The sequence below is a fragment of the Alosa sapidissima genome, chromosome 11 (assembly GCF_018492685.1).
Source record: "Alosa sapidissima isolate fAloSap1 chromosome 11, fAloSap1.pri, whole genome shotgun sequence".
NCBI classification, from domain to species: Eukaryota; Metazoa; Chordata; class Actinopteri; order Clupeiformes; family Clupeidae; genus Alosa; species Alosa sapidissima.
In genome coordinates, this window is record NC_055967.1 from 25634525 (window position 1) to 25652671 (window position 18147).

Genomic DNA, 18147 nt, shown 5'->3' on the forward strand with positions numbered 1-18147 from the left:
GCACTTCAAGCATTGATCAAAATAATTCAAACTGAATTAAAGATCGTATTGTCACTTGGCTACATTTAACTACACATTGCAAAGTGTATTTTCAAATTGCATGAATAAGTTGCTAGGTGAATTGCCAACTACAGATTAGAATGCATTGCCATTTTCTGCCAATACCATAGTAGTATCGGATCGAAAAGAAACTTAGTGGGATCATCTAATTTTTTGCCTCTTCCAAAAGGTGGCGGTAGCGCATTACAGCCATATGCCAACAATCACTAACCAAAGAAGAAGATTATTTTTTACTGTCTATGGTTGGTTGTGCCCAAGGTGGTGTGGTGTTTCTTTTACAATTAAAGGATGTGCCTGTTGCATAAACTATTAACAGATTATTGACACAATCCGTGCGGTAAGTTTGGTCGTTGATTATCTGTGGTATCAGAAATGTCTCTAAAATATGTCGCTCTATAGCCAGTTAGTTAGTGAACCTAGCAAGTTGGCTAGTAATCCGTCATCAGAGTCAATGACTCACTGTTGTTTGGATGTCATTGACATTGCTAGTCAATATGTAAGAGCAGTGTAGAGACTAAGTAATTATTTCAAGTAAGACTATGTTTATATCGAAGGTAAGCTGCTCACGACGAAGCCTGTTTACCAGTTGTTCGCCCAGTGTCCATGTCCATGATGCAGCGTTAGCATGCAAAGTATTTTCTGTGATGTAAAAGGCTGCAGTTCTTAAGTAGGCTACTGTTTATGGTGTCTTTTTTAGATTCATCTAGCTGAATACCACCGCAGTCATTTAACATGCCAGCTGGGGTGTCATGGCCGAGGTATCTGCGAATGTTAGGTGCTAGTATACTGTCCATGTTTGCAGGAGCGCAAGCGGTTCATCAATACTACAGACCAGACCTGGTATGCATTATCCAATGTTGTACTATTTATTGTACTACTATACTAACATTGTTGTACATGATGTGTGCAACATTAAACTTAATCTGTTTTTACGTTTCTCTTAAGACCATTCCTGACATCCCACCCAAGCCAGGCGAACTGAGGACTGAGCTGCTGGGGCTAAAACCAGCAGACAATAACACTCAGAAACAATGACATTTTTTCTTGATCATTTTTACATGTATATATGTACAGTACATAGAACTCTAGGGAATGATTCTGTATGTCATCATAGGCTACCTCTATTAAATAGATGCCAACTATTTGATTGTGCACATCAAGCTCTTTTGTTCATCTTCACAAAGCTTTTTAAAAAAGTTATATTCTGTTATTTTGTTGTCTTTGCTAAAATTTGTCACATATTCAATAGCCTAACTAATTGAGGTCATGATTTCTAATCCCCTATCCTTGCCCCATCATTTCTGTGTCCCACTGGTCAGGTAATCAGACTTGTGTCTGAAGAGTGGCCGGTTTCATCCCTGGCTGGTAGGAATATGGATGGGATGTAATTGACCAGTGCAATGTTGAAAAGTAACAACTCAAGGTATACAGTACATTGACAGATATTGGAGGAGAAGCAATATGATGATGTTTTTCAGTGGTCCACAGCCTACTGATGGTCTATGAAGGTGCTCCCTGGGCCAGAATCAGTTGAACATCTCTGGTCTATGCAATGTAAGCGACAGCTTAATCAATATTGGACTCTTGTGATGACACATGCACAAACAGGGTAGGCTACTCTTGTATTGTGAATGTTATACGTTACTGTCAGGTTTGAAGAATGAGAGTAGACTGCAAAAAACTACCTTACAGACCGTGTCTGATTCAGCAATAGAACCTTATTGATCAGATTCTCTCATCAGTGCGGAACGTGAATCTTGCTGTGTTGTAGCTGAAAGGAAAACATCAATCTTTTGTCTGAATATATGATGGCACACTTCATATCACCACGGAGATACATGCAGACCTTCATATTCAGTTAAATTGCATCTGAAACACTGAGAAATTCAGAACACCAATCTGAAATAAGCAATGCTCTGAATACAATACTGCGAAAACGTTTTAAACACATTTGAAACAATGCTGAGGGGTATTCCAAGTATGTGGTTTAGTGGCAAACCTAGGTAAGTTAACTAAGAGTAAGTGGTAAACCTCCTACAAGAGCCCTATGGCATTGTTTTGTTAGGAGAATGAAGCCATACAGCTCTCCTATCAGGAGGTTTACCACTTACTCTGAGTTAACTCAGAGTAAGTGGTAAACCTGATAGGAGAGCTGTATCAGTGCTGTGGCTTCATTCTCCTAACAAAACAATGCCATATCTAGGAGATTTACCACTTACTCTTAGTTAACTTACCTAGGTTTGCCACTAAACCACGTACTTGGAATACCCCCCAGCTACCCTGGCAGAAGGATATCATTGTATAATATATCCTTAAAACTGTTGCACAGTAGGCCTACTGCACACATGAAACTTTAGATCAGTTGTGAACAGTAGCCTAGGCTACACCGTAAACTAAAGTTTTTTTTTGAATTACAGTAAACCAAAGGTAAGAACGAGTAAACACATAACACTGGGCTCATTCGACTTCATGTAGCGCTGTGCAGATCTGGCTGAACGAGATAGATGCTGGACTTCTGTACAGTGTATTCAGTCATGCGCAGCCTGATCTGTGCAGCGCAAGGGCTATGTAAACGGGCTCTGACTGAGCCGTCAGAATCTGGCCAATCTGCTGCGCGATTGGCTTGGTAAATCCAGGAAATGACGTTTGCAGTTTACGCCTCTGGCCAGTAGCAGGGCTCTGGTTTGTGGTCGTAAGGTGAACAACATTTTGACTGGTGCGTCCCGTCCTCTTTTACTGTCTATGGTCCCGTCAAGAACTTTTGAAGACCAATGTGATGTGGGATCCTGGGCAGTTATAGTAACAAGCAGGGCTGTCTATCTGAAGAATCATGCCGCCCTTGGCGCTCCCCCTTTTGAAGCTTTTTAGATACAATAATAAGGATAATTTGCAAAGGCTAGCAACATGGTGCTGTGCCTTACACACAGACGGTGGAATGTGGTCACTTGGTAGCAACAGATCCTCAAATAAGGCTAATTTAATGGTGGCGACATTTGATTCGGTGCCTTTAGCGCAGACTGCTCGCAAAGTCTGGGGACATTTGTTAGCACCAAACATGTGCTACAGCTCCATCAGCAGCGAGGAAAGGACGAATTGGTTGTGGTCAATATACAACGAAAATAAAACGCAGATAGAAGGTGAGTTTGAATGGTGGTTTTGATGATGTTGTCAAACTTGATCTTATATTAAATAATAATGGCATTTGTGGCCTATAGTGGGCCGCCGTATATTCCTTGTTGGTGGAAGGTTACCGTGTCATGTGTTGTGTCTTGTGTGCTTTCTGTGGTGTCCATCATATCATGTCAACGTAATGGAAAAGTCATGTCTACACACATGACATCCTATGTGTGCTATTTCGTCTTGATGACTTCACTGCGACAGGGTTAGCCAGAAACTTTTGTTTACATTAAGAGGGTAATTGGGCGAGTGCAGAGTGAGTAGGCTACTCAAGTAGGCAATAATTTGTCAATTATTGTTAATGTGCATAACGTAGCCTACTGATGATGTATGAGTAGCAAATTACGAGGTGAAATGTTGTATTATGTGTTTGTTCATTGTTTTCAGCATTGGTCCCTGGTATGTTAAACAGTTCAGTGAATCCTGACACAATATTTGCCAACAATGAAATGAGCCTACACGACATTGAGATCTATGGTTTTGACTATGACTACACGTTGGCATTTTACTCCAGTCACCTTCACACACTAATTTTCAATATTGCACGTGACATCCTCATTGAACAACACAGAGTAAGTATACCCTCTTCATCCTATTTATTTGTTAAAATGAAATGCATTCATTTTATGGCACCACATGTTTCCAAGCCTTTTCAAGACACAAATAAATATTATCTTTGCTAGGATGTGTCTGGTTTTCATTTAGCAATTCTATGTTTGTAGTGATATTCATGTGCTTTTGACTTTGTTCCAGTATCCTGAAGGATTACGGGAATATGAGTACATCCCCAACTTTGTGGTGAGAGGACTTCACTATGATGTGCAGAAGGTAAGTGGAATTTTCTTTCTCAGGTGATGTTTCTCCAATGACAGCAACTATTTTTTGTGTCCTGTATACCATCACCTCCGATTATGATTGAATGTATAAAGCTCCCTTAAATAGACCTGTTAGTTGTAAAAAGAATAGTGGGCTGGTGGTAGCACAGGGGTTAAGGAGCTGGGCTAGTATGTAGTAGCCTAAAACGTTGCAGTTTCAATTCCTGGCTTGCACCATTGTGCCCTTGATCAAGGCACTAAACTCTTAAGATGCTCCTGGGACAACGGCCCTTGTAATATAACTGACATATATGTAAGTCGCTTTGGATAGAAAAAAAACTGTATTTTTTTTTAAGAAAATCAAACTTTTTTCATTGGAATAAACTAAGATTAAGAATCTTAATATAGTGAATGTTTGTAATGGTTGATTTTGAATGGAATACCAATACCTACAATACTTAACTACAAAAGTTGTGTCCTTGAAGAAAACTAAAAGTCTGGAAAAAGTTTGGAATTAATCATGTGGAAAAGGGCAAGCGCCCTATGATTTAGAGAGCAATGAAACAGGCCTCCTCGGGGCTATTTCTATCCTAGTAAACATAGTCAATGTTTTTGATTGTCCTTTTAAATAACGTGGCACCTATCTAACCTTAGATAGAAATATGGGTCTTCCTGGAAAACTTGTCACTTTTTAGGTTTACAGTATACCTACCCAAGAAGTGTACTATATTATGTGATGTGCACTTAGTGGAACTGCTACATTTGAAACTGTAAAGTTAGCAATATAAGACTAATAATCTTATGGAACAGTTCAGCATCAGGTTTTGTTTTGTGTTAACACTGTTAAAGCTGCAATTACAATGTTCTAAACTAATTATTTGTATGATCTAGGCTTTACTAATGAAGATAGATGCATTTCATTACATCCAGTTGGGCACGGTGTACAGGTATATTGATATGATCTCAAACTGAAATGTACTACTGTGTTATGTGGTGTGTAAAGAATATATTTAAACCCTATTGACAATGATGGTGGCGGTGTAGCTTGGAGTGACTAACTACCTATGCGTTCACAGCGTTATTGAGCAGTAGCTGTAGTGCCATGTGTGTATTTGTTTTTCAGGGGCCTTCACCCAGTGCCAGATAAAGAAGTTATCGCAATGTATGAAGGTTCCCATGTGCCTCTGGAAATCATGAGTGATTTCTATGGCAAGGTGAGATGTTGGGTCAGAGGTTCTGGTTGGTTATGTTGGTGTTGGTTAAATCAGTGCCCTTCTATGCATGAAGTGTAACAATGCAATGTACGGTGGTTATATGATGTTGTCAAACTTAATCAAAGTTGTTTATAATGAGTTGACGTATGTCATTTCTTATACTTTATTTTGTAAATATAAACTGATTGCAAACCAATAGCCAAGACAGAAGTCCTAGAGGGCAAATGTTTTTTTTAATGGATATTCACTCTCGTGTGAACTGTTTGCCTCCTGTTGAAATTCTAAACCACATTAAATTGCTGCTGCTTCCCTCTCTTCTCTCCTTACTAGAGCTCTCATGGCCATACCATGAAACAGTTCATGGACATTTTCTCCCTGCCCGAGATGAATCTTCTGTGTTGTGTTAATGATTACTTCATGAAGCATAACATCGATTATGAACCAGTTCATCTATACAAAGATGTGAAGGTACAGTAGTGATTATTATGGCATTGCAGTATGTTTAAAGGTGCTCTAAGCGATGCTGGGTAACGTCACTTCTGTTGACTTTCAAACAAAACAGAGAGCTAGCTCGCTACTTCCTCCCCCTCCCTCCCGTGCTGCTCCTGTGCAATTGAAACTCTCCTAAACGCGCATCTCTTCTGGGATTTGCTGGAACAGTTTGTTATGTTTTTATGGGCTAGGTTTGCCCAGGTTGTTTTTGTTGCCGTTTTGGAGCCTGGGCTGTCCACAGAGATCACTTTTTTTTTTTTACAGTGTATTCAGGACACAGACAGCTAGCGGTTGGTTAGGTGATGTTTTGTTTGCAGTAAGTGACATAAGATGTTTTAGCCTAAAAAACGCGTGGCATCGCTTAGAGCACCTTTAATGTTGATGCTAACTGTAGCCTGTATTTATGAAATATTCAGATGCATTAACTTTAGATGATTCCCACAGTCTGTCAAGTGACAAATGACATTTCACTGGCTGCTTGGGGTCATACAAGGTAGTGCAGAATGTAATTTAGGGAGGGCTGGTCGGACGGCACCATCTGTCGGGCCCCTGGTGGTTATCAACTGTCTATAGGTCAGATGGGGTATGGGGGACAGTCAGTGGGATGAGCATTTGTATTTAGTGGCCTAAAATACTAAATTGATTTGCAAATGAGGCAGTGTTTCCTTGTTGTTGTTATAGGATTATTAAACTGGGCTATTGTTTGTCATTGTTTTGTACCTTTCCCTCTAACAACAGACTGTTCTTTTTATTATGATTATTTATCTCTTGTTCTCTAGGAGGCCATAGGAGACGTCCATGTGAAGGGTATCATGTATCGAGCAGTTGAGGCTGATATTGGTAAGACTGCATTAAGACTTTTAAATAAAAGTAATTGAGTCACAGCATATTACATTTTAGCAATTCAGTGCACTCATGAGGAAACACAGCTAGGTCACGTCTCTCCTCTTGACATTGTTTCCCGGAAAGCAAACTGTTTTGATATTTATTTCTCCAAAGCAAATGACTAATTTGTCCTGTGATCTTTCTTTGATCTATGTTTTGTAGATAAGTATATCTGTTATGGTGAGCAGACCCATGCTGTGTTGCGAAAACTGTTTGAAAATGGGAAGAAAATGTTCTTGGTCACCAACAGTCCATTTGACTTCGTGTAAGTAAACGTGTCTGGTTTTTGGGTATGATAAGATATTCTTGCCTTAGGTGATTAATTATATCAGTCTTTCTCCTTTGTTGTGCGTCATTAATTGACAGTGATCGAGGGATGAACTACATCGTGGGGAAGGACTGGAGAGATCTCTTTGATGTTGTCATAGTGCAGGCGGACAAGCCTGGCTTCTTTAACGACAGGAGAAGGTATGTTTAGGTTTATGGAATTTTTGGAAACATTATATTATTAATTCAAAATAATAGTTTCAAATAATGTCCAAAAGCCTACATAAGTATAATAATGTTAACAATTTTCACCCCAGGATTACATCAATTCTGGATAAAAATGAGCCATGAAGGCTCACAGAAAGGCTTTAGTCTATTTAATAAACATACTTAACTTAATAATTACTTTGCCCACCACAAAAACTGCATTGCACAAATAAATAGGGCCAAGCATGTCAGCTTGTGTTGTGTCTGTTTGTTTGAAGGCCATTTAGACGTGTTACTGATAAAGGAGTGCTGCTGTGGGACAGGATTCATCGCCTGGAGAAAGGACAGATTTATAAACAGGTACTAAAACCGTTATAAATTCAATGGAAAGTGAACTTACTGTGTTTTTGATGTACAGTACTAAATGCGCACATAGTCATTGGCATGCATTTAATCATATGCTTAAATTATATATATATTTATTGATCTGTACTTACTATAAATACTGTATCATGGCAGGTTTGGGTGTGTGGGTTTAATGTAATGTTTTCCTTTTGAAGGGAAATCTGTATGAGTTCCTTAGACTCACAGGTTGGAGGGGCTCTAAGGTGCTGTATTTTGGTGACCACATATACAGTGACCTGGCGGTAAGAAATTTAAGATATATGTGAATAAATGAATCCATGTACTGTAAATGTAAATCTGTTGTTTCCCATGTTCACCCACACCTGTGTGAAGGGGAAGGTCAGTGATTCCAACTAAGCATGGCATCTCTGCCCTCTCAGGACCTGACTCTCAAGCACGGCTGGCGGACGGGGGCCATCATCCCAGAGCTGCGCAAGGAGATCAAGAAGATGAACACGGAGAAGTACGTCCACAACATGACGTGGCTCCAGGCCCTCACCGGATTAGTGGAGCGCATGCAGGTCGGACGGTCACTTCTTATACGCATTCTTATATCTTAATCAGTTGTTATCCAAAGCAACTTAATAGAACATACATTATGCAATTTATAATAAGGGTCAGTCACCCCGGAGCAACTCGGGGTTAGGTGCCTTGCTCACGGCTTGTTTGCCGTATACTGCTTCTTAAATGGCTTTGAACATTTTTTTTGACAGGTGCACCGAGATCCAGCATCTCAGGCAGTAGTTCAAGAATGGATCAAAGAGAGGGAGCACTTAAGGTAAACCAGACTGCACCACTCAACCTCTAACATACAAAGACCCCTCACAATTTATCAGCTTTGTGCAATATTGAATCAAAGTGGCATGGGATTTATGTTTGATTGATCCTGGCAGATCCCAAACCAAGGACATCTTCAACGCTCAGTTTGGTAGTCTCTTCCGCACCTACCACAACCCCACATATTTCTCCCGTCGCCTCTCGCGCTTCGCGGACATCTACATGCCGTCCCTCAGCTGTCTGCTCAACTACGACCTCCAGCACACGTTCTTCCCCAGACGCACTCCGCTGCAGCACGAGTCCCCCCTGTGGCCAGAGCAGGGCAGTGCCGGCGTTCCGTGCACTCCCCCCCCATCGTAGAGATCAAACGGACTGAGCACACCTCCCACATGCTAATCCCTGATTGGCATATTGCACCATGACTTTTTGGTCAGGTATGTTACCGTTGGAAAAGAAGCACTCTGTGATGTTAGCACTAAAGGGAACGTCTTTATTTTTTTAATAATAAGCAAAAAAGACCAGAATATTGGCTTTGCACATTTGCTCGTCATATTTAATCTGACATTGTTAAGGCCAGTTTCTATATGTCAGTCTGTATTCACCGTTTAGCAGAAGTCATTGGTGCATGTTGAGTTCTACACAGCCCTTATGGAAATAACAGATACAATTTATATTGTAGTAGCATGTCATTTTTAGGTTGGGGAAAAAAGAATAGTCTCTAATGTTATATGACTGGAACTTACATTTAACTTCTTACGTACTACATGGATTTCCTTTCTTGTTCAATGCAGGCATAAAAAAATGGAACTAATTCAGAATGGGAACACAGGATAAAGTTTGTGTAGTGTCAGAATGTACTACTAACTTGCCTTTGTGTCTGTGGTATCTGTGTTTGGAAATAAGGGAAGACTTGAAATCCTGTTAAGTCACTCAGGACTCCAGGGCTCATCTCTCTGTAATGCTGCTTAAGACCAAGCAGCCTGTAATGGAAGATGACTGGATCACTGCTGATGTGATTGTGTACAAGCCATTTGACCTTTTCCTCTGTAAATGCCTTATGCTCTCACAGAAACTGCACCCATTGCGTCTTGAGCATTGTAATAACCTATATATTTAACATTTAGTAATTTAGCTGATGCTTTTATTCAAAGCTTCTTCTGCAATCAAATCTTAAGCTCATCTGCATAGAGCTTTTGCTTTGGTGTCACATGTCACTGGATCACATTACACTCTTCTTATACATGAGTAAGGCCTACTACCTATTTTTATAGAATAGTTTTATTTCTAGAGTGCTGAAGTGGTGTGAATGTGTGTGTTTGTGTCTGTGTTTGTGGCAAAGGTTTCCATTTAAATGGATTACAGTTTCTCGCCCAGGAATTATGAATAAATAATATTTATTCTGAAATGCAGAGGTGAGAGTAGGTATTAATAAAGGCTTGATTTGCAGCTGTAGTATGACTTATAGCAATGTTGTAAATACATGAACATCTCATGTACAGAGATTTTTGCTGTTTTGAACCAAAGTGTGTTACTGTAAAATCTGTTCTATTTATTTAGTGACAGGACTTGCACTGAATGTGGTCTGTTCAAACGTCTTGCACATGAGTAAACCAGTATCTCAGTAAGCAATACGATTAGACTAGACATAAGTCATGGTGTAGGAGTCATGTTTTATTGAGACTGGGAAGAATGCTCTCAGGATATAAAACAGTTGGCAGTCCAGCAAATGTATTGTTTTTAGTGGAATTTAATATTGAAACTGAATGATAACTTCTGTACTCTATTTTACTTCAGAATGTAACTGGTCCTTCGTTGTATATTAAAACTAGTTTTGTTCTCAGTCAAAAATGTGAAACAGTTGTGTTGTTGTTTATCACTTACGATCAAAATATACCACTTTTTACATGAACAACTGAAATATTACTTGTGAGATGTGTTATAGTTATGAACATTCATATGTGTGACAATAAACACTTGCTTCAGAGAAACAGAACATGCAGCTGAGATTAATTCATAGTAAACCCCAAAGCTACTTTGTCAAATTGGAAAGTAATCAATCAGATAGCACATAAGTGGAACCATGACAATCCTGTCAAAGACAAATCTGAGCCTTCCCCCTTCTTGGGAATTAAATATGGATAATAATCAGATCACTAGCCTTGAGCAGAGCAGACACACTGATGAGGAAGCCTAGTTCAGAGCCTAGCTGATTCACTGGTGAATGAATCCAAGATGAAGAGCAACTTCACCCCGGCAGACATGGACCTGTGGACTGAGGCTCCGGAAGCGCCCACCATTTTCCCCCGGGTGGGCTACAGCATTCTCTCTTTCCTCATGTTCATCAACACGCTGTTATCGGTCTTCAACAATACACTGGTGATATCGGTGATGCTGAAGAACCCTCAGATCGTCAACGCTATGAACGTCATCATCCTGAGCCTGGCCACGTCTGACCTTATGATTGCTTGCTGTGGCTCTGCCATTGTGACACTCACCAACTACAAAGGCTACTTCTTCTTGGGGAAGGAATTTTGCATATTTCAAGGATTTGCGGTGAACTATTTTGGTAAGTTGCCCAAGTGTTTGTATTTTTTTTGCAGGGCTCTGTACTGTACCTGTAGTAATAGAAATGCTAGTTTGTGTGGAAGGTGAGAGAAGTTGTTATTGTTATTATCAGTGTACTGGTAACATTAAGCTTCACACTGACTTCTTCATCTTGTCTATAAAAGACATTAGTCTCATTACACCTGTGGTATCCTCTGAAAACCCCTTTGAATTGGTGTCACAATATCACATCACCTCCTTAACACTTTAATGTCTTTTTCATCAACTTATATTAGAAAGACATCATGCTCCTAACTTGAAAGTTCATTTCCATTAGCACATCACTACACACATTCACATGTATTCATTTAGCAGATGCTTCTATCCAAAGCGACTTATGTCAGTTACATTTCAAGGGACTATTGTCCCGGAGCAACCTGAAGTTAAGTGCCTTTGCTCAAGGGCACAACAGTAGAAGTTGGGAATTGAACCCACAACTTTTCAGGCTAGCCCTGCTCCTTAGCCCTGCTCCTTAACCACTACACTACACACACCTGTGTTGTTGCAGGTCTGGTTTCCCTGTGCACGTTGACGCTGCTGGCGTATGAGCGGTACCGGGTGGTATGCAAGCCCATGGCTGGCTTCAAGCTGAACGTGCGGCGCAGCTGCCAGGGCCTCATGTTTGCGTGGGTCTACTGCCTGTTCTGGGCCGTGGCGCCGCTGATGGGCTGGAGTTCGTACGGCCCCGAGGGCGTGCAGACGTCCTGCTCGCTGGGCTGGGAGGAGCGGTCCTGGAGCAACTACAGCTACCTTGTCCTCTACACCTTACTCTGCTTCCTGTTGCCAACCGGCATTATCATTTACTGCTACAGCAAAGTCCTCATCAGCATGAGACAGGTGCCTCTCTTCTGTGAAAACTGCACATGAAATGGTTCTGATTCAGTTGACACCGGGTATTCAGTTGTACTCACTAGATTGGTTCACCTTACAATAAGAAAGATTTTTCACATGTATGTAGGCTTGTTGGCTTTTGAGTCTTGCTATAACTGCTTTGATTTTGTGTGCACGATGCATGTTATATCCCAGGAAACCTAATGACACGGTCGTAATTGTGACTGTAGATGTGATGTCATGACGTGAATGTCTTCACTCTCCAGCTGAACAGGAGTGTGGAGCTGCAGGGAGGCCGATCGAGCCTGGAGGAAAATGAGCGTGCCGGTCGCATGGTCTTGGCCATGATTGTGGCCTTCTTTATCTGCTGGCTGCCTTACACTGCTCTGTCTGTGGTGGTGGTGGTGGACCCAGAGCTGGAGATCCCTCCACTGCTCGCCACCATGCCCATGTACTTCGCCAAGACCAGCCCTGTCTACAACCCCATCATCTATTTTCTATCAAACAAACAGGTGGGACAAGATCTCTTCCTCAATGTTCTTCTCTTTCTCTCTCTCATTCACACATTCACTCACTCTTTGACACAAGCACACACACACACACACACACTGGGATTAGAATCACTATTAACATGCTTAACCAACTGAACCCGACCTCCTGCTGTGTGTGTGTGTGTGTGTGTGTGTGTCATCTGCAGTTCCGTGACTGTGCCCTGGAGGTTCTCTCGTGCGGCCGCTACATCCCCCGTGGCACCCAGACCGGCAGCCTCATGATGGCGTCCCTCCAGCGCAGCCAGATCACCAGCATTCCAAGTAGAATCCAGCCCGTCTGACCACAGTTCCATATCAGAACTCAGAACTTCACCATATATCCTGTAGCATGTTCCCATTTCCAGTGCACAGATAAAGTGTCTGTGGAGGATAGGGCTGATCCAAGGAAAAAATATTTTATCACAATGTTTTGTTGTTGTTTTCTTTTGTAAATAAAAATCAGTTTGTGTACTAAACCATGATTGGTAGATGTTTGATGGAAAAAAAGGTTAGAGGTTAACAGCTGGAGTGGGCCTGTGTAAAGCCTGCTGCTCCTACTCATCCCATTACTGCGGATGACATGGGGACCAAAGAAACCCTTTAGTTAGTGGTCTGGCTAGTGTTTAAAGGCCTGAACCTTTGCCATGTTTTTTTATAACACTTTGTCCATTCAGTAGCCCATGCATTTGGGATGAATATTTTAATGATATTTGATTTTCCAACATAATAGTGCACCGTACAGGTATAAGTGTGCTTTGTAGAGAATGGTAATTTGATCTTTTTGACTGATTTCACAGCATTGTATTAATTGTTGAATTCTTGTTCCTTGCATATTCTTGTATTTCAATTAAATACATTGTGTACCTGTTACACACAACACATCAACCAGAAAGCTAATGTATGAAATGAAAGTACAGTATTAATCAAACATTTATTTTATTTCAACAAATATTTTAGGTGAATAATGGTTTGTATATGGATATACATGTGGAGCGGTGGGTTATCTAACCGCCCAGCTCAAACTAAATAATTGGTGTTGAAAATAACACAACTTACAGTACATGGAAAACACATCTGTGTCCAGATAGGGACAACACATTCGTTTAAGAGTGTGGAAGTGGAAGACGTAACCAAGAAGTCTTTATTGTGTAAGATGCAACTCATTCCCGAAGGAAAAGAGAACATCCAATTAAATGCACCCCATTCCGAGATAATTGCTATTATATCAGCAAGTACATACAAGACCGGGACCAAACTTATGAAATTCTCGAGGAGTTCCCAGGTGGTCTCCATTGCGCAACGGGGTGTTAATTGAAGAAGCTGTCACATCCATGTCAGAAACATGTGTGCTCTGTTCCTGTGCTCCCACTACTTGTGACTAACAAAATATTATCCATCCAGTCATCGCCGTGTGGTCTCTTATTCTTTTAACCTGAAATGCAAGGAAACGTTTCACATGTACTGGGATATTTAAACATATCTGTACGCGCAAACTACGTTGATTTAGTTCTGACGGTATCCAGTTGCGCGTTATTGTTCTTCACTCTATTCGTTGGAATTGCAGCAAATTTGTTCGTGGCATGGGCAGTGCATAACCAAAAGTCTCTACAAACAGCCAACAATGCATTGTTGGTGAATCTCGCGGTGATAGACTTTTTACGTTGCGTTATCGACTGTCCGTTAATATTGGCCATTTTTCTAAATGGAGAACGCATCGATAAAATTGGATTTTCATTGTGCAACGCACAGTTTGCCTCCTTCGCCATCACCTGTTGCGTCCAACTGCTTACTTTGGCTAGCATCAGTGCAGAGCGATACCAAGCTATAGCACACCCTTTTAAAACAACTGAGCGGCGAAAGCGGGTCAGGGTATGGATTCCTTCAACTTGGATAGTGGCAATTATTGTATCTATTATTTGCTCAATATTTGTGAGGGACTCTCCGGTGTATGTGAGGTGCAAAGGACTGGATGTAAAAGAACTCCCGTCGTACGAGACATTTGGAATGTATATTTTGATCCCACTGTGGGCTGCTTGTCTGGTGGTCATCACTGGATTCTATTCTCGCATCTTTATACTCGTGAAAGCCCATAGCAGAAAAATATTTGACAAAGGCACGACTCTTGATGACATAAACAGCAAAGCAAAGAGCACTGATGCGACTAAAGTGGACGACAGCACGATAAAGGATATTGTTAAAATGGTACCTGACGTCACTGTCAAGACGGATGTTTCTCGTGCGCAAGAGAAACGTGCTTTTACAGCCAACATTCTGGCAAGTGGTGGACACACTGTGTCCGCGCCCCTACAAGCAGCCGACCAGAATTTAACTTTAGACAAACATCTTCCAGAAACAAACAACACCACCAGAGTTCTCGCCGATACCAATAATTCGACACAACATGCGTCCCCTTCACAGAGCAGAACACTTGTACTGATAGACATTGAGAAACGCGAGGTCGACAGCACACCCCACCCACAACCTTTGACCGCGCCCGGGACAGCTACTTTGGAGTCAGCTGAGGAAAAGCAACCTGGCACACAAACAGCACCCGTTCCGCCTGAACCTGAAGAAGATATAGCAGGTGCCGTCTGCATGATGCCACTGCGCTTTAACGCAGACAGGGCGAAGACAAATAAGGAAAACAAATTGGCAAAACGTTCGGGTTACATCATTCTTACTTTCATCATACTTTGGACACCTTTCATCTCGACGGTCCTTGGCAATTACGTTATCGGCTGGTCCAGTTCCACAAGAGTAAGTATTTATCTCCTTAGAAGGCCAGCAGACCTCTTTGTGGCCTAGGTAGGCCTACGTAGCCGGCCAGCCATGACGCACAGTAATTGTTTGGCTAGTCATTCTTGGTCAGAATTGAATTTGAATGAAAGAGGGCGTATTTCAGTCAGCTAACTTGTAACATAATTTTGTTAGACACGATAGCCTACATCATGTTAAACAATGTAGGCTATTATCAAAAAGGCAATCAATATTCTAATTCATTAGGTTACACATAAGGGGACTTTGAAATTATTTAACAAATAGGCGTATCTCTAAAAAGTAGAATATCACTGAAAAGTATTTTTTTCATTGTTTATGTCAAAAAGTAAAACTTTCATATACAGTATTCTAGATTAATTACACATAAAGTGAAATATTTCAGGCCTTTTTTGTTGTTTTAATCTTGATGATTAGAGCTTACAGCTCATCAAAATAAAATAAAAACATCTGCATATCAAAATATTAAAATAAAGAGTTTATAATACAGAAATGCCTTCTGAAAAGTCATTAAAATCTGACTTATCTGAATGAATGCACTCAACAGTTGGTCAGGGCCACCAGAGGAGGAACAGCCAGTCTCATACCCGAGCAGCACTCACTACAAATTGCTTGTGGCTGAAATGCTAAATGTATTTGCAAGAGAACTTGGGACCACTGAGCAATGATCTAGTTATTTTTTTTCTCCTTAGCCCTGGTAAGACCCTTCTAACATTGTCTCTAGTTCAGGAGTGGTTTGGCAAAAGGAATGCAAGACTTGTATCCCATTTTCTTGGATATGTCTGTACGTAGTGGCTCTTGATGCACTGAATCCAGCCTCAATCCACTTCTTGTGATGTTCCCACAAGTTTCTGAATATAGGTTTGCTTGACAATCCTCTCATGGTTGCAGTGACCCCTGTTGCTAAACGTTTTCTTACACATTTCCCTTCCAGTCAACTTTCCATTTAGCCTAGAAATCTAGACGCACCCTAGCGGCAGCAAATTACATTTGCTTCCAGGGCTAGTCTAGCAACTTTCCATTGGCTTGTGAGCTCGAAAAATTAAACCAATCAAATCGTGTATAGAGTCGTTAGGCGGGCTTAACATAATGATTGATGGCAGAGTTGCAACGGTTTGGCTTGAATTCCCTGCTACTTGAAAACAAAGAAGATGGATGTTGCTGTTGGCCAACAGTGTGACACGAGTTAAGCTTGTTTTAAGATGGCAAAAGTTTGAACTAGCCAACTAGCTCCGCTGGTGGGAAAACGCATGGGAGTCAGCGCTGTCCTATTGCGTGCAGAGGGAATTTGAAAGACAACCGATTATCCCGCCCCTCGGACTGAGCACTGCGAACGGTGAGTGCCCAGACCCTACATTTTAATGTGGGTCTGGCTCGTCAGGCTACTTTCCATTAATATATGTTTTGATACAGCACTCTTAAAACAGCCGGCCCTTTCAGCAATAACCTTCTGTGGCTTACCCTCCTCGTGGGGGGTGTCAGAGTGTGTCTTCTGGACAACTGTCAAGTCTTTTCCATGATTGTGGGTGTGAGTACTGAATCAGACCGAGAGATTAAAGGCTTGGGAAACTAAAAAGAAAAAAGGAAAAAAAAAAGGCTTGAAATATTTCACTTTATGTAATGAATCTAAAATAAATTAATTATGTCAAAAAGTGAACTTTTCCACAATATATCTTTTTAGATGCGCCTATTAAAAAATCAAGAGTCAACATGTATGTTTAATATGTTAATAGAATGATAATGAGTTCAAACAGATGCATAAAATATAATAAAAATAGAATAATATAAGTTGTGTAAAAAAGTAAGACAATACATTAACATTTAAGAATTATTTTCATTTTGTGTATGCATTGTTTCACAACTTCACAACTGTATATTTCAGATGGAGATAGCACTGGAGTTGAAGATATTTACTATCTCTCTGGTCTGCATGACATCTGTCACCAATCCAATAACTTATGCTGTTGTAAATCCACAGTTTCGCACAGAATTTTATAGTCTTAGATCTAAATTTAAGTCAATGTGTTCAACAAAATAACAATAACAACAAACACATTTTTTTATGATTATGATGCATCTTCTTGTACTTATATGACATTGCTTGCATTAGTGAATTAAGTGGGACCTACAGGCCCAGTTATCCCGATTTTGCCCTGGTGAACTCCCCACACCTCACAAGTGTTGATTAAAGCCTGGAGGTTTTCTGTGTTTTGGAATCCTCCTGAGCGTTCCAAGCCCAATCAAGCCTCACAATTCTTCTGGATTGCACACAAGATTAAATGCAAACCTGCAAAGCCATTTCCTCAGCACTAGATTACAAAGGCTCCTTTGGAAATAGTGGTGGATTATAATGCATTTTTTTCTACATCACTTGTCATTTGGCTGACATTCTTAGCCAGAGGGACATACAGCAAACTGACAGCAAGGACAGTCCCCCTGGAGCAAGTTGAGGTTAAGATTGAGACAACACACATTAAGGGTGAGCTGGAGATTGAACCCAGCACTTGACAGACCTACAGACCAGCTGATAAAACAACAAGCCCTAAGAATTTATCAGATTTAAAGGATTTATCAGATTAAAGAAAATCCATCATAAGGAATTGTATTTAATACATATTTAAGAAACACATCTATTATAATGCTAAAAGATAAGTAGGATGAGTTTTTTTTTCAATTGTCTAAGGAAAAATTATGTATAATCTTCCATTAATGTTTGTTTATAATGAAAAGGCAATCTTCTCCTTTAGCTGTGTATGTTACATTGGATTGAAAATTTAGGAACATCAAAGTAATTAACAGTGGTGTATGTCATTAGAAATAAAGTTATTTCAGAGTGTGTGGTGTGACGTCCCTGTGTGATTTGTGTCTGTTCTTGCTTCAGTTTTCTCTCTCTGTCTGTTTGGCTTTCAGACCATCCTGTGGGTGGATGACGCTTAATTGCTTGTTTTCCTGTGGCAGTGTGATTGGGGCCCCGCCATGTAAAAGGGCATCATTATGTCATGCTGGGGGATTGCGCACTTTTGGGAGATACTGTGGGGCCCTCTGTGTCCTGTCCATGTTATCACCGTCACAGAGCTGAGAGTCTGAGAGGAAGGGCCCGCTTCCTTG

At 40.8% G+C, this 18147-nt stretch overlaps 4 protein-coding genes across 4 annotated transcripts; all 4 read left to right on the forward strand.

Annotated features, from left to right (window-relative positions):
- The first annotated feature begins 258 nt into the window (after window positions 1-258).
- c11h12orf73 (chromosome 11 C12orf73 homolog) lies at window positions 259-1202 on the forward strand. The gene is made up of 3 exons (XM_042110751.1): window positions 259-397; window positions 758-900; window positions 1006-1202. Exons 2-3 carry the CDS (start codon window positions 793-795, stop codon window positions 1093-1095), a joined length of 198 nt encoding a protein of 65 aa, XP_041966685.1. The 5' UTR covers window positions 259-397; window positions 758-792; the 3' UTR covers window positions 1096-1202.
- A 1511-nt stretch (window positions 1203-2713) lies between these two features.
- Window positions 2714-10150, forward strand: nt5dc3 (5'-nucleotidase domain containing 3). The gene is made up of 14 exons (XM_042110749.1): window positions 2714-3197; window positions 3625-3809; window positions 3991-4065; window positions 4944-4999; window positions 5176-5266; window positions 5597-5734; window positions 6538-6598; window positions 6806-6908; window positions 7010-7111; window positions 7396-7477; window positions 7678-7764; window positions 7903-8043; window positions 8236-8300; window positions 8416-10150. The coding sequence occupies exons 1-14, from the start codon at window positions 2891-2893 to the stop codon at window positions 8657-8659; spliced, it is 1737 nt and encodes a 578-aa protein (XP_041966683.1). The 5' UTR covers window positions 2714-2890; the 3' UTR covers window positions 8660-10150.
- Window positions 10151-10531: 381 nt separating this feature from the next.
- Window positions 10532-12724, forward strand: LOC121724178 (pinopsin-like). The gene is made up of 4 exons (XM_042110566.1): window positions 10532-10865; window positions 11412-11740; window positions 12001-12246; window positions 12432-12724. Exons 1-4 carry the CDS (start codon window positions 10532-10534, stop codon window positions 12564-12566), a joined length of 1044 nt encoding a protein of 347 aa, XP_041966500.1. The 3' UTR covers window positions 12567-12724.
- Window positions 12725-13701: 977 nt separating this feature from the next.
- On the forward strand, window positions 13702-17875 carry LOC121724180. Its single transcript, XM_042110567.1, has 2 exons — window positions 13702-15021; window positions 16922-17875. Exons 1-2 carry the CDS (start codon window positions 13702-13704, stop codon window positions 17075-17077), a joined length of 1476 nt encoding a protein of 491 aa, XP_041966501.1. The 3' UTR covers window positions 17078-17875.
- The last annotated feature ends 272 nt before the right edge of the window (window positions 17876-18147 follow it).

Coding starts and splice junctions, on each gene's coding strand:
- c11h12orf73 (XM_042110751.1), top strand. CDS start 793: ATGCCAGCTGGGGTGTCATGGCCGAGGTATCTGCGAATGTTAGGTGCT. Junction 901..1,005: donor AATACTACAGACCAGACCTG/GTATGCATTATC, acceptor GTTTCTCTTAAG/ACCATTCCTGACATCCCACC.
- nt5dc3 (XM_042110749.1), top strand. CDS start 2,891: ATGCCGCCCTTGGCGCTCCCCCTTTTGAAGCTTTTTAGATACAATAAT. Junction 7,478..7,677: donor AAGGACAGATTTATAAACAG/GTACTAAAACCG, acceptor TTCCTTTTGAAG/GGAAATCTGTATGAGTTCCT. Junction 8,301..8,415: donor AAAGAGAGGGAGCACTTAAG/GTAAACCAGACT, acceptor TGATCCTGGCAG/ATCCCAAACCAAGGACATCT.
- LOC121724178 (XM_042110566.1), top strand. CDS start 10,532: ATGAAGAGCAACTTCACCCCGGCAGACATGGACCTGTGGACTGAGGCT. Junction 10,866..11,411: donor ATTTGCGGTGAACTATTTTG/GTAAGTTGCCCA, acceptor GTGTTGTTGCAG/GTCTGGTTTCCCTGTGCACG. Junction 11,741..12,000: donor TCCTCATCAGCATGAGACAG/GTGCCTCTCTTC, acceptor TTCACTCTCCAG/CTGAACAGGAGTGTGGAGCT.
- LOC121724180 (XM_042110567.1), top strand. CDS start 13,702: ATGCAAGGAAACGTTTCACATGTACTGGGATATTTAAACATATCTGTA. Junction 15,022..16,921: donor GCTGGTCCAGTTCCACAAGA/GTAAGTATTTAT, acceptor TGTATATTTCAG/ATGGAGATAGCACTGGAGTT.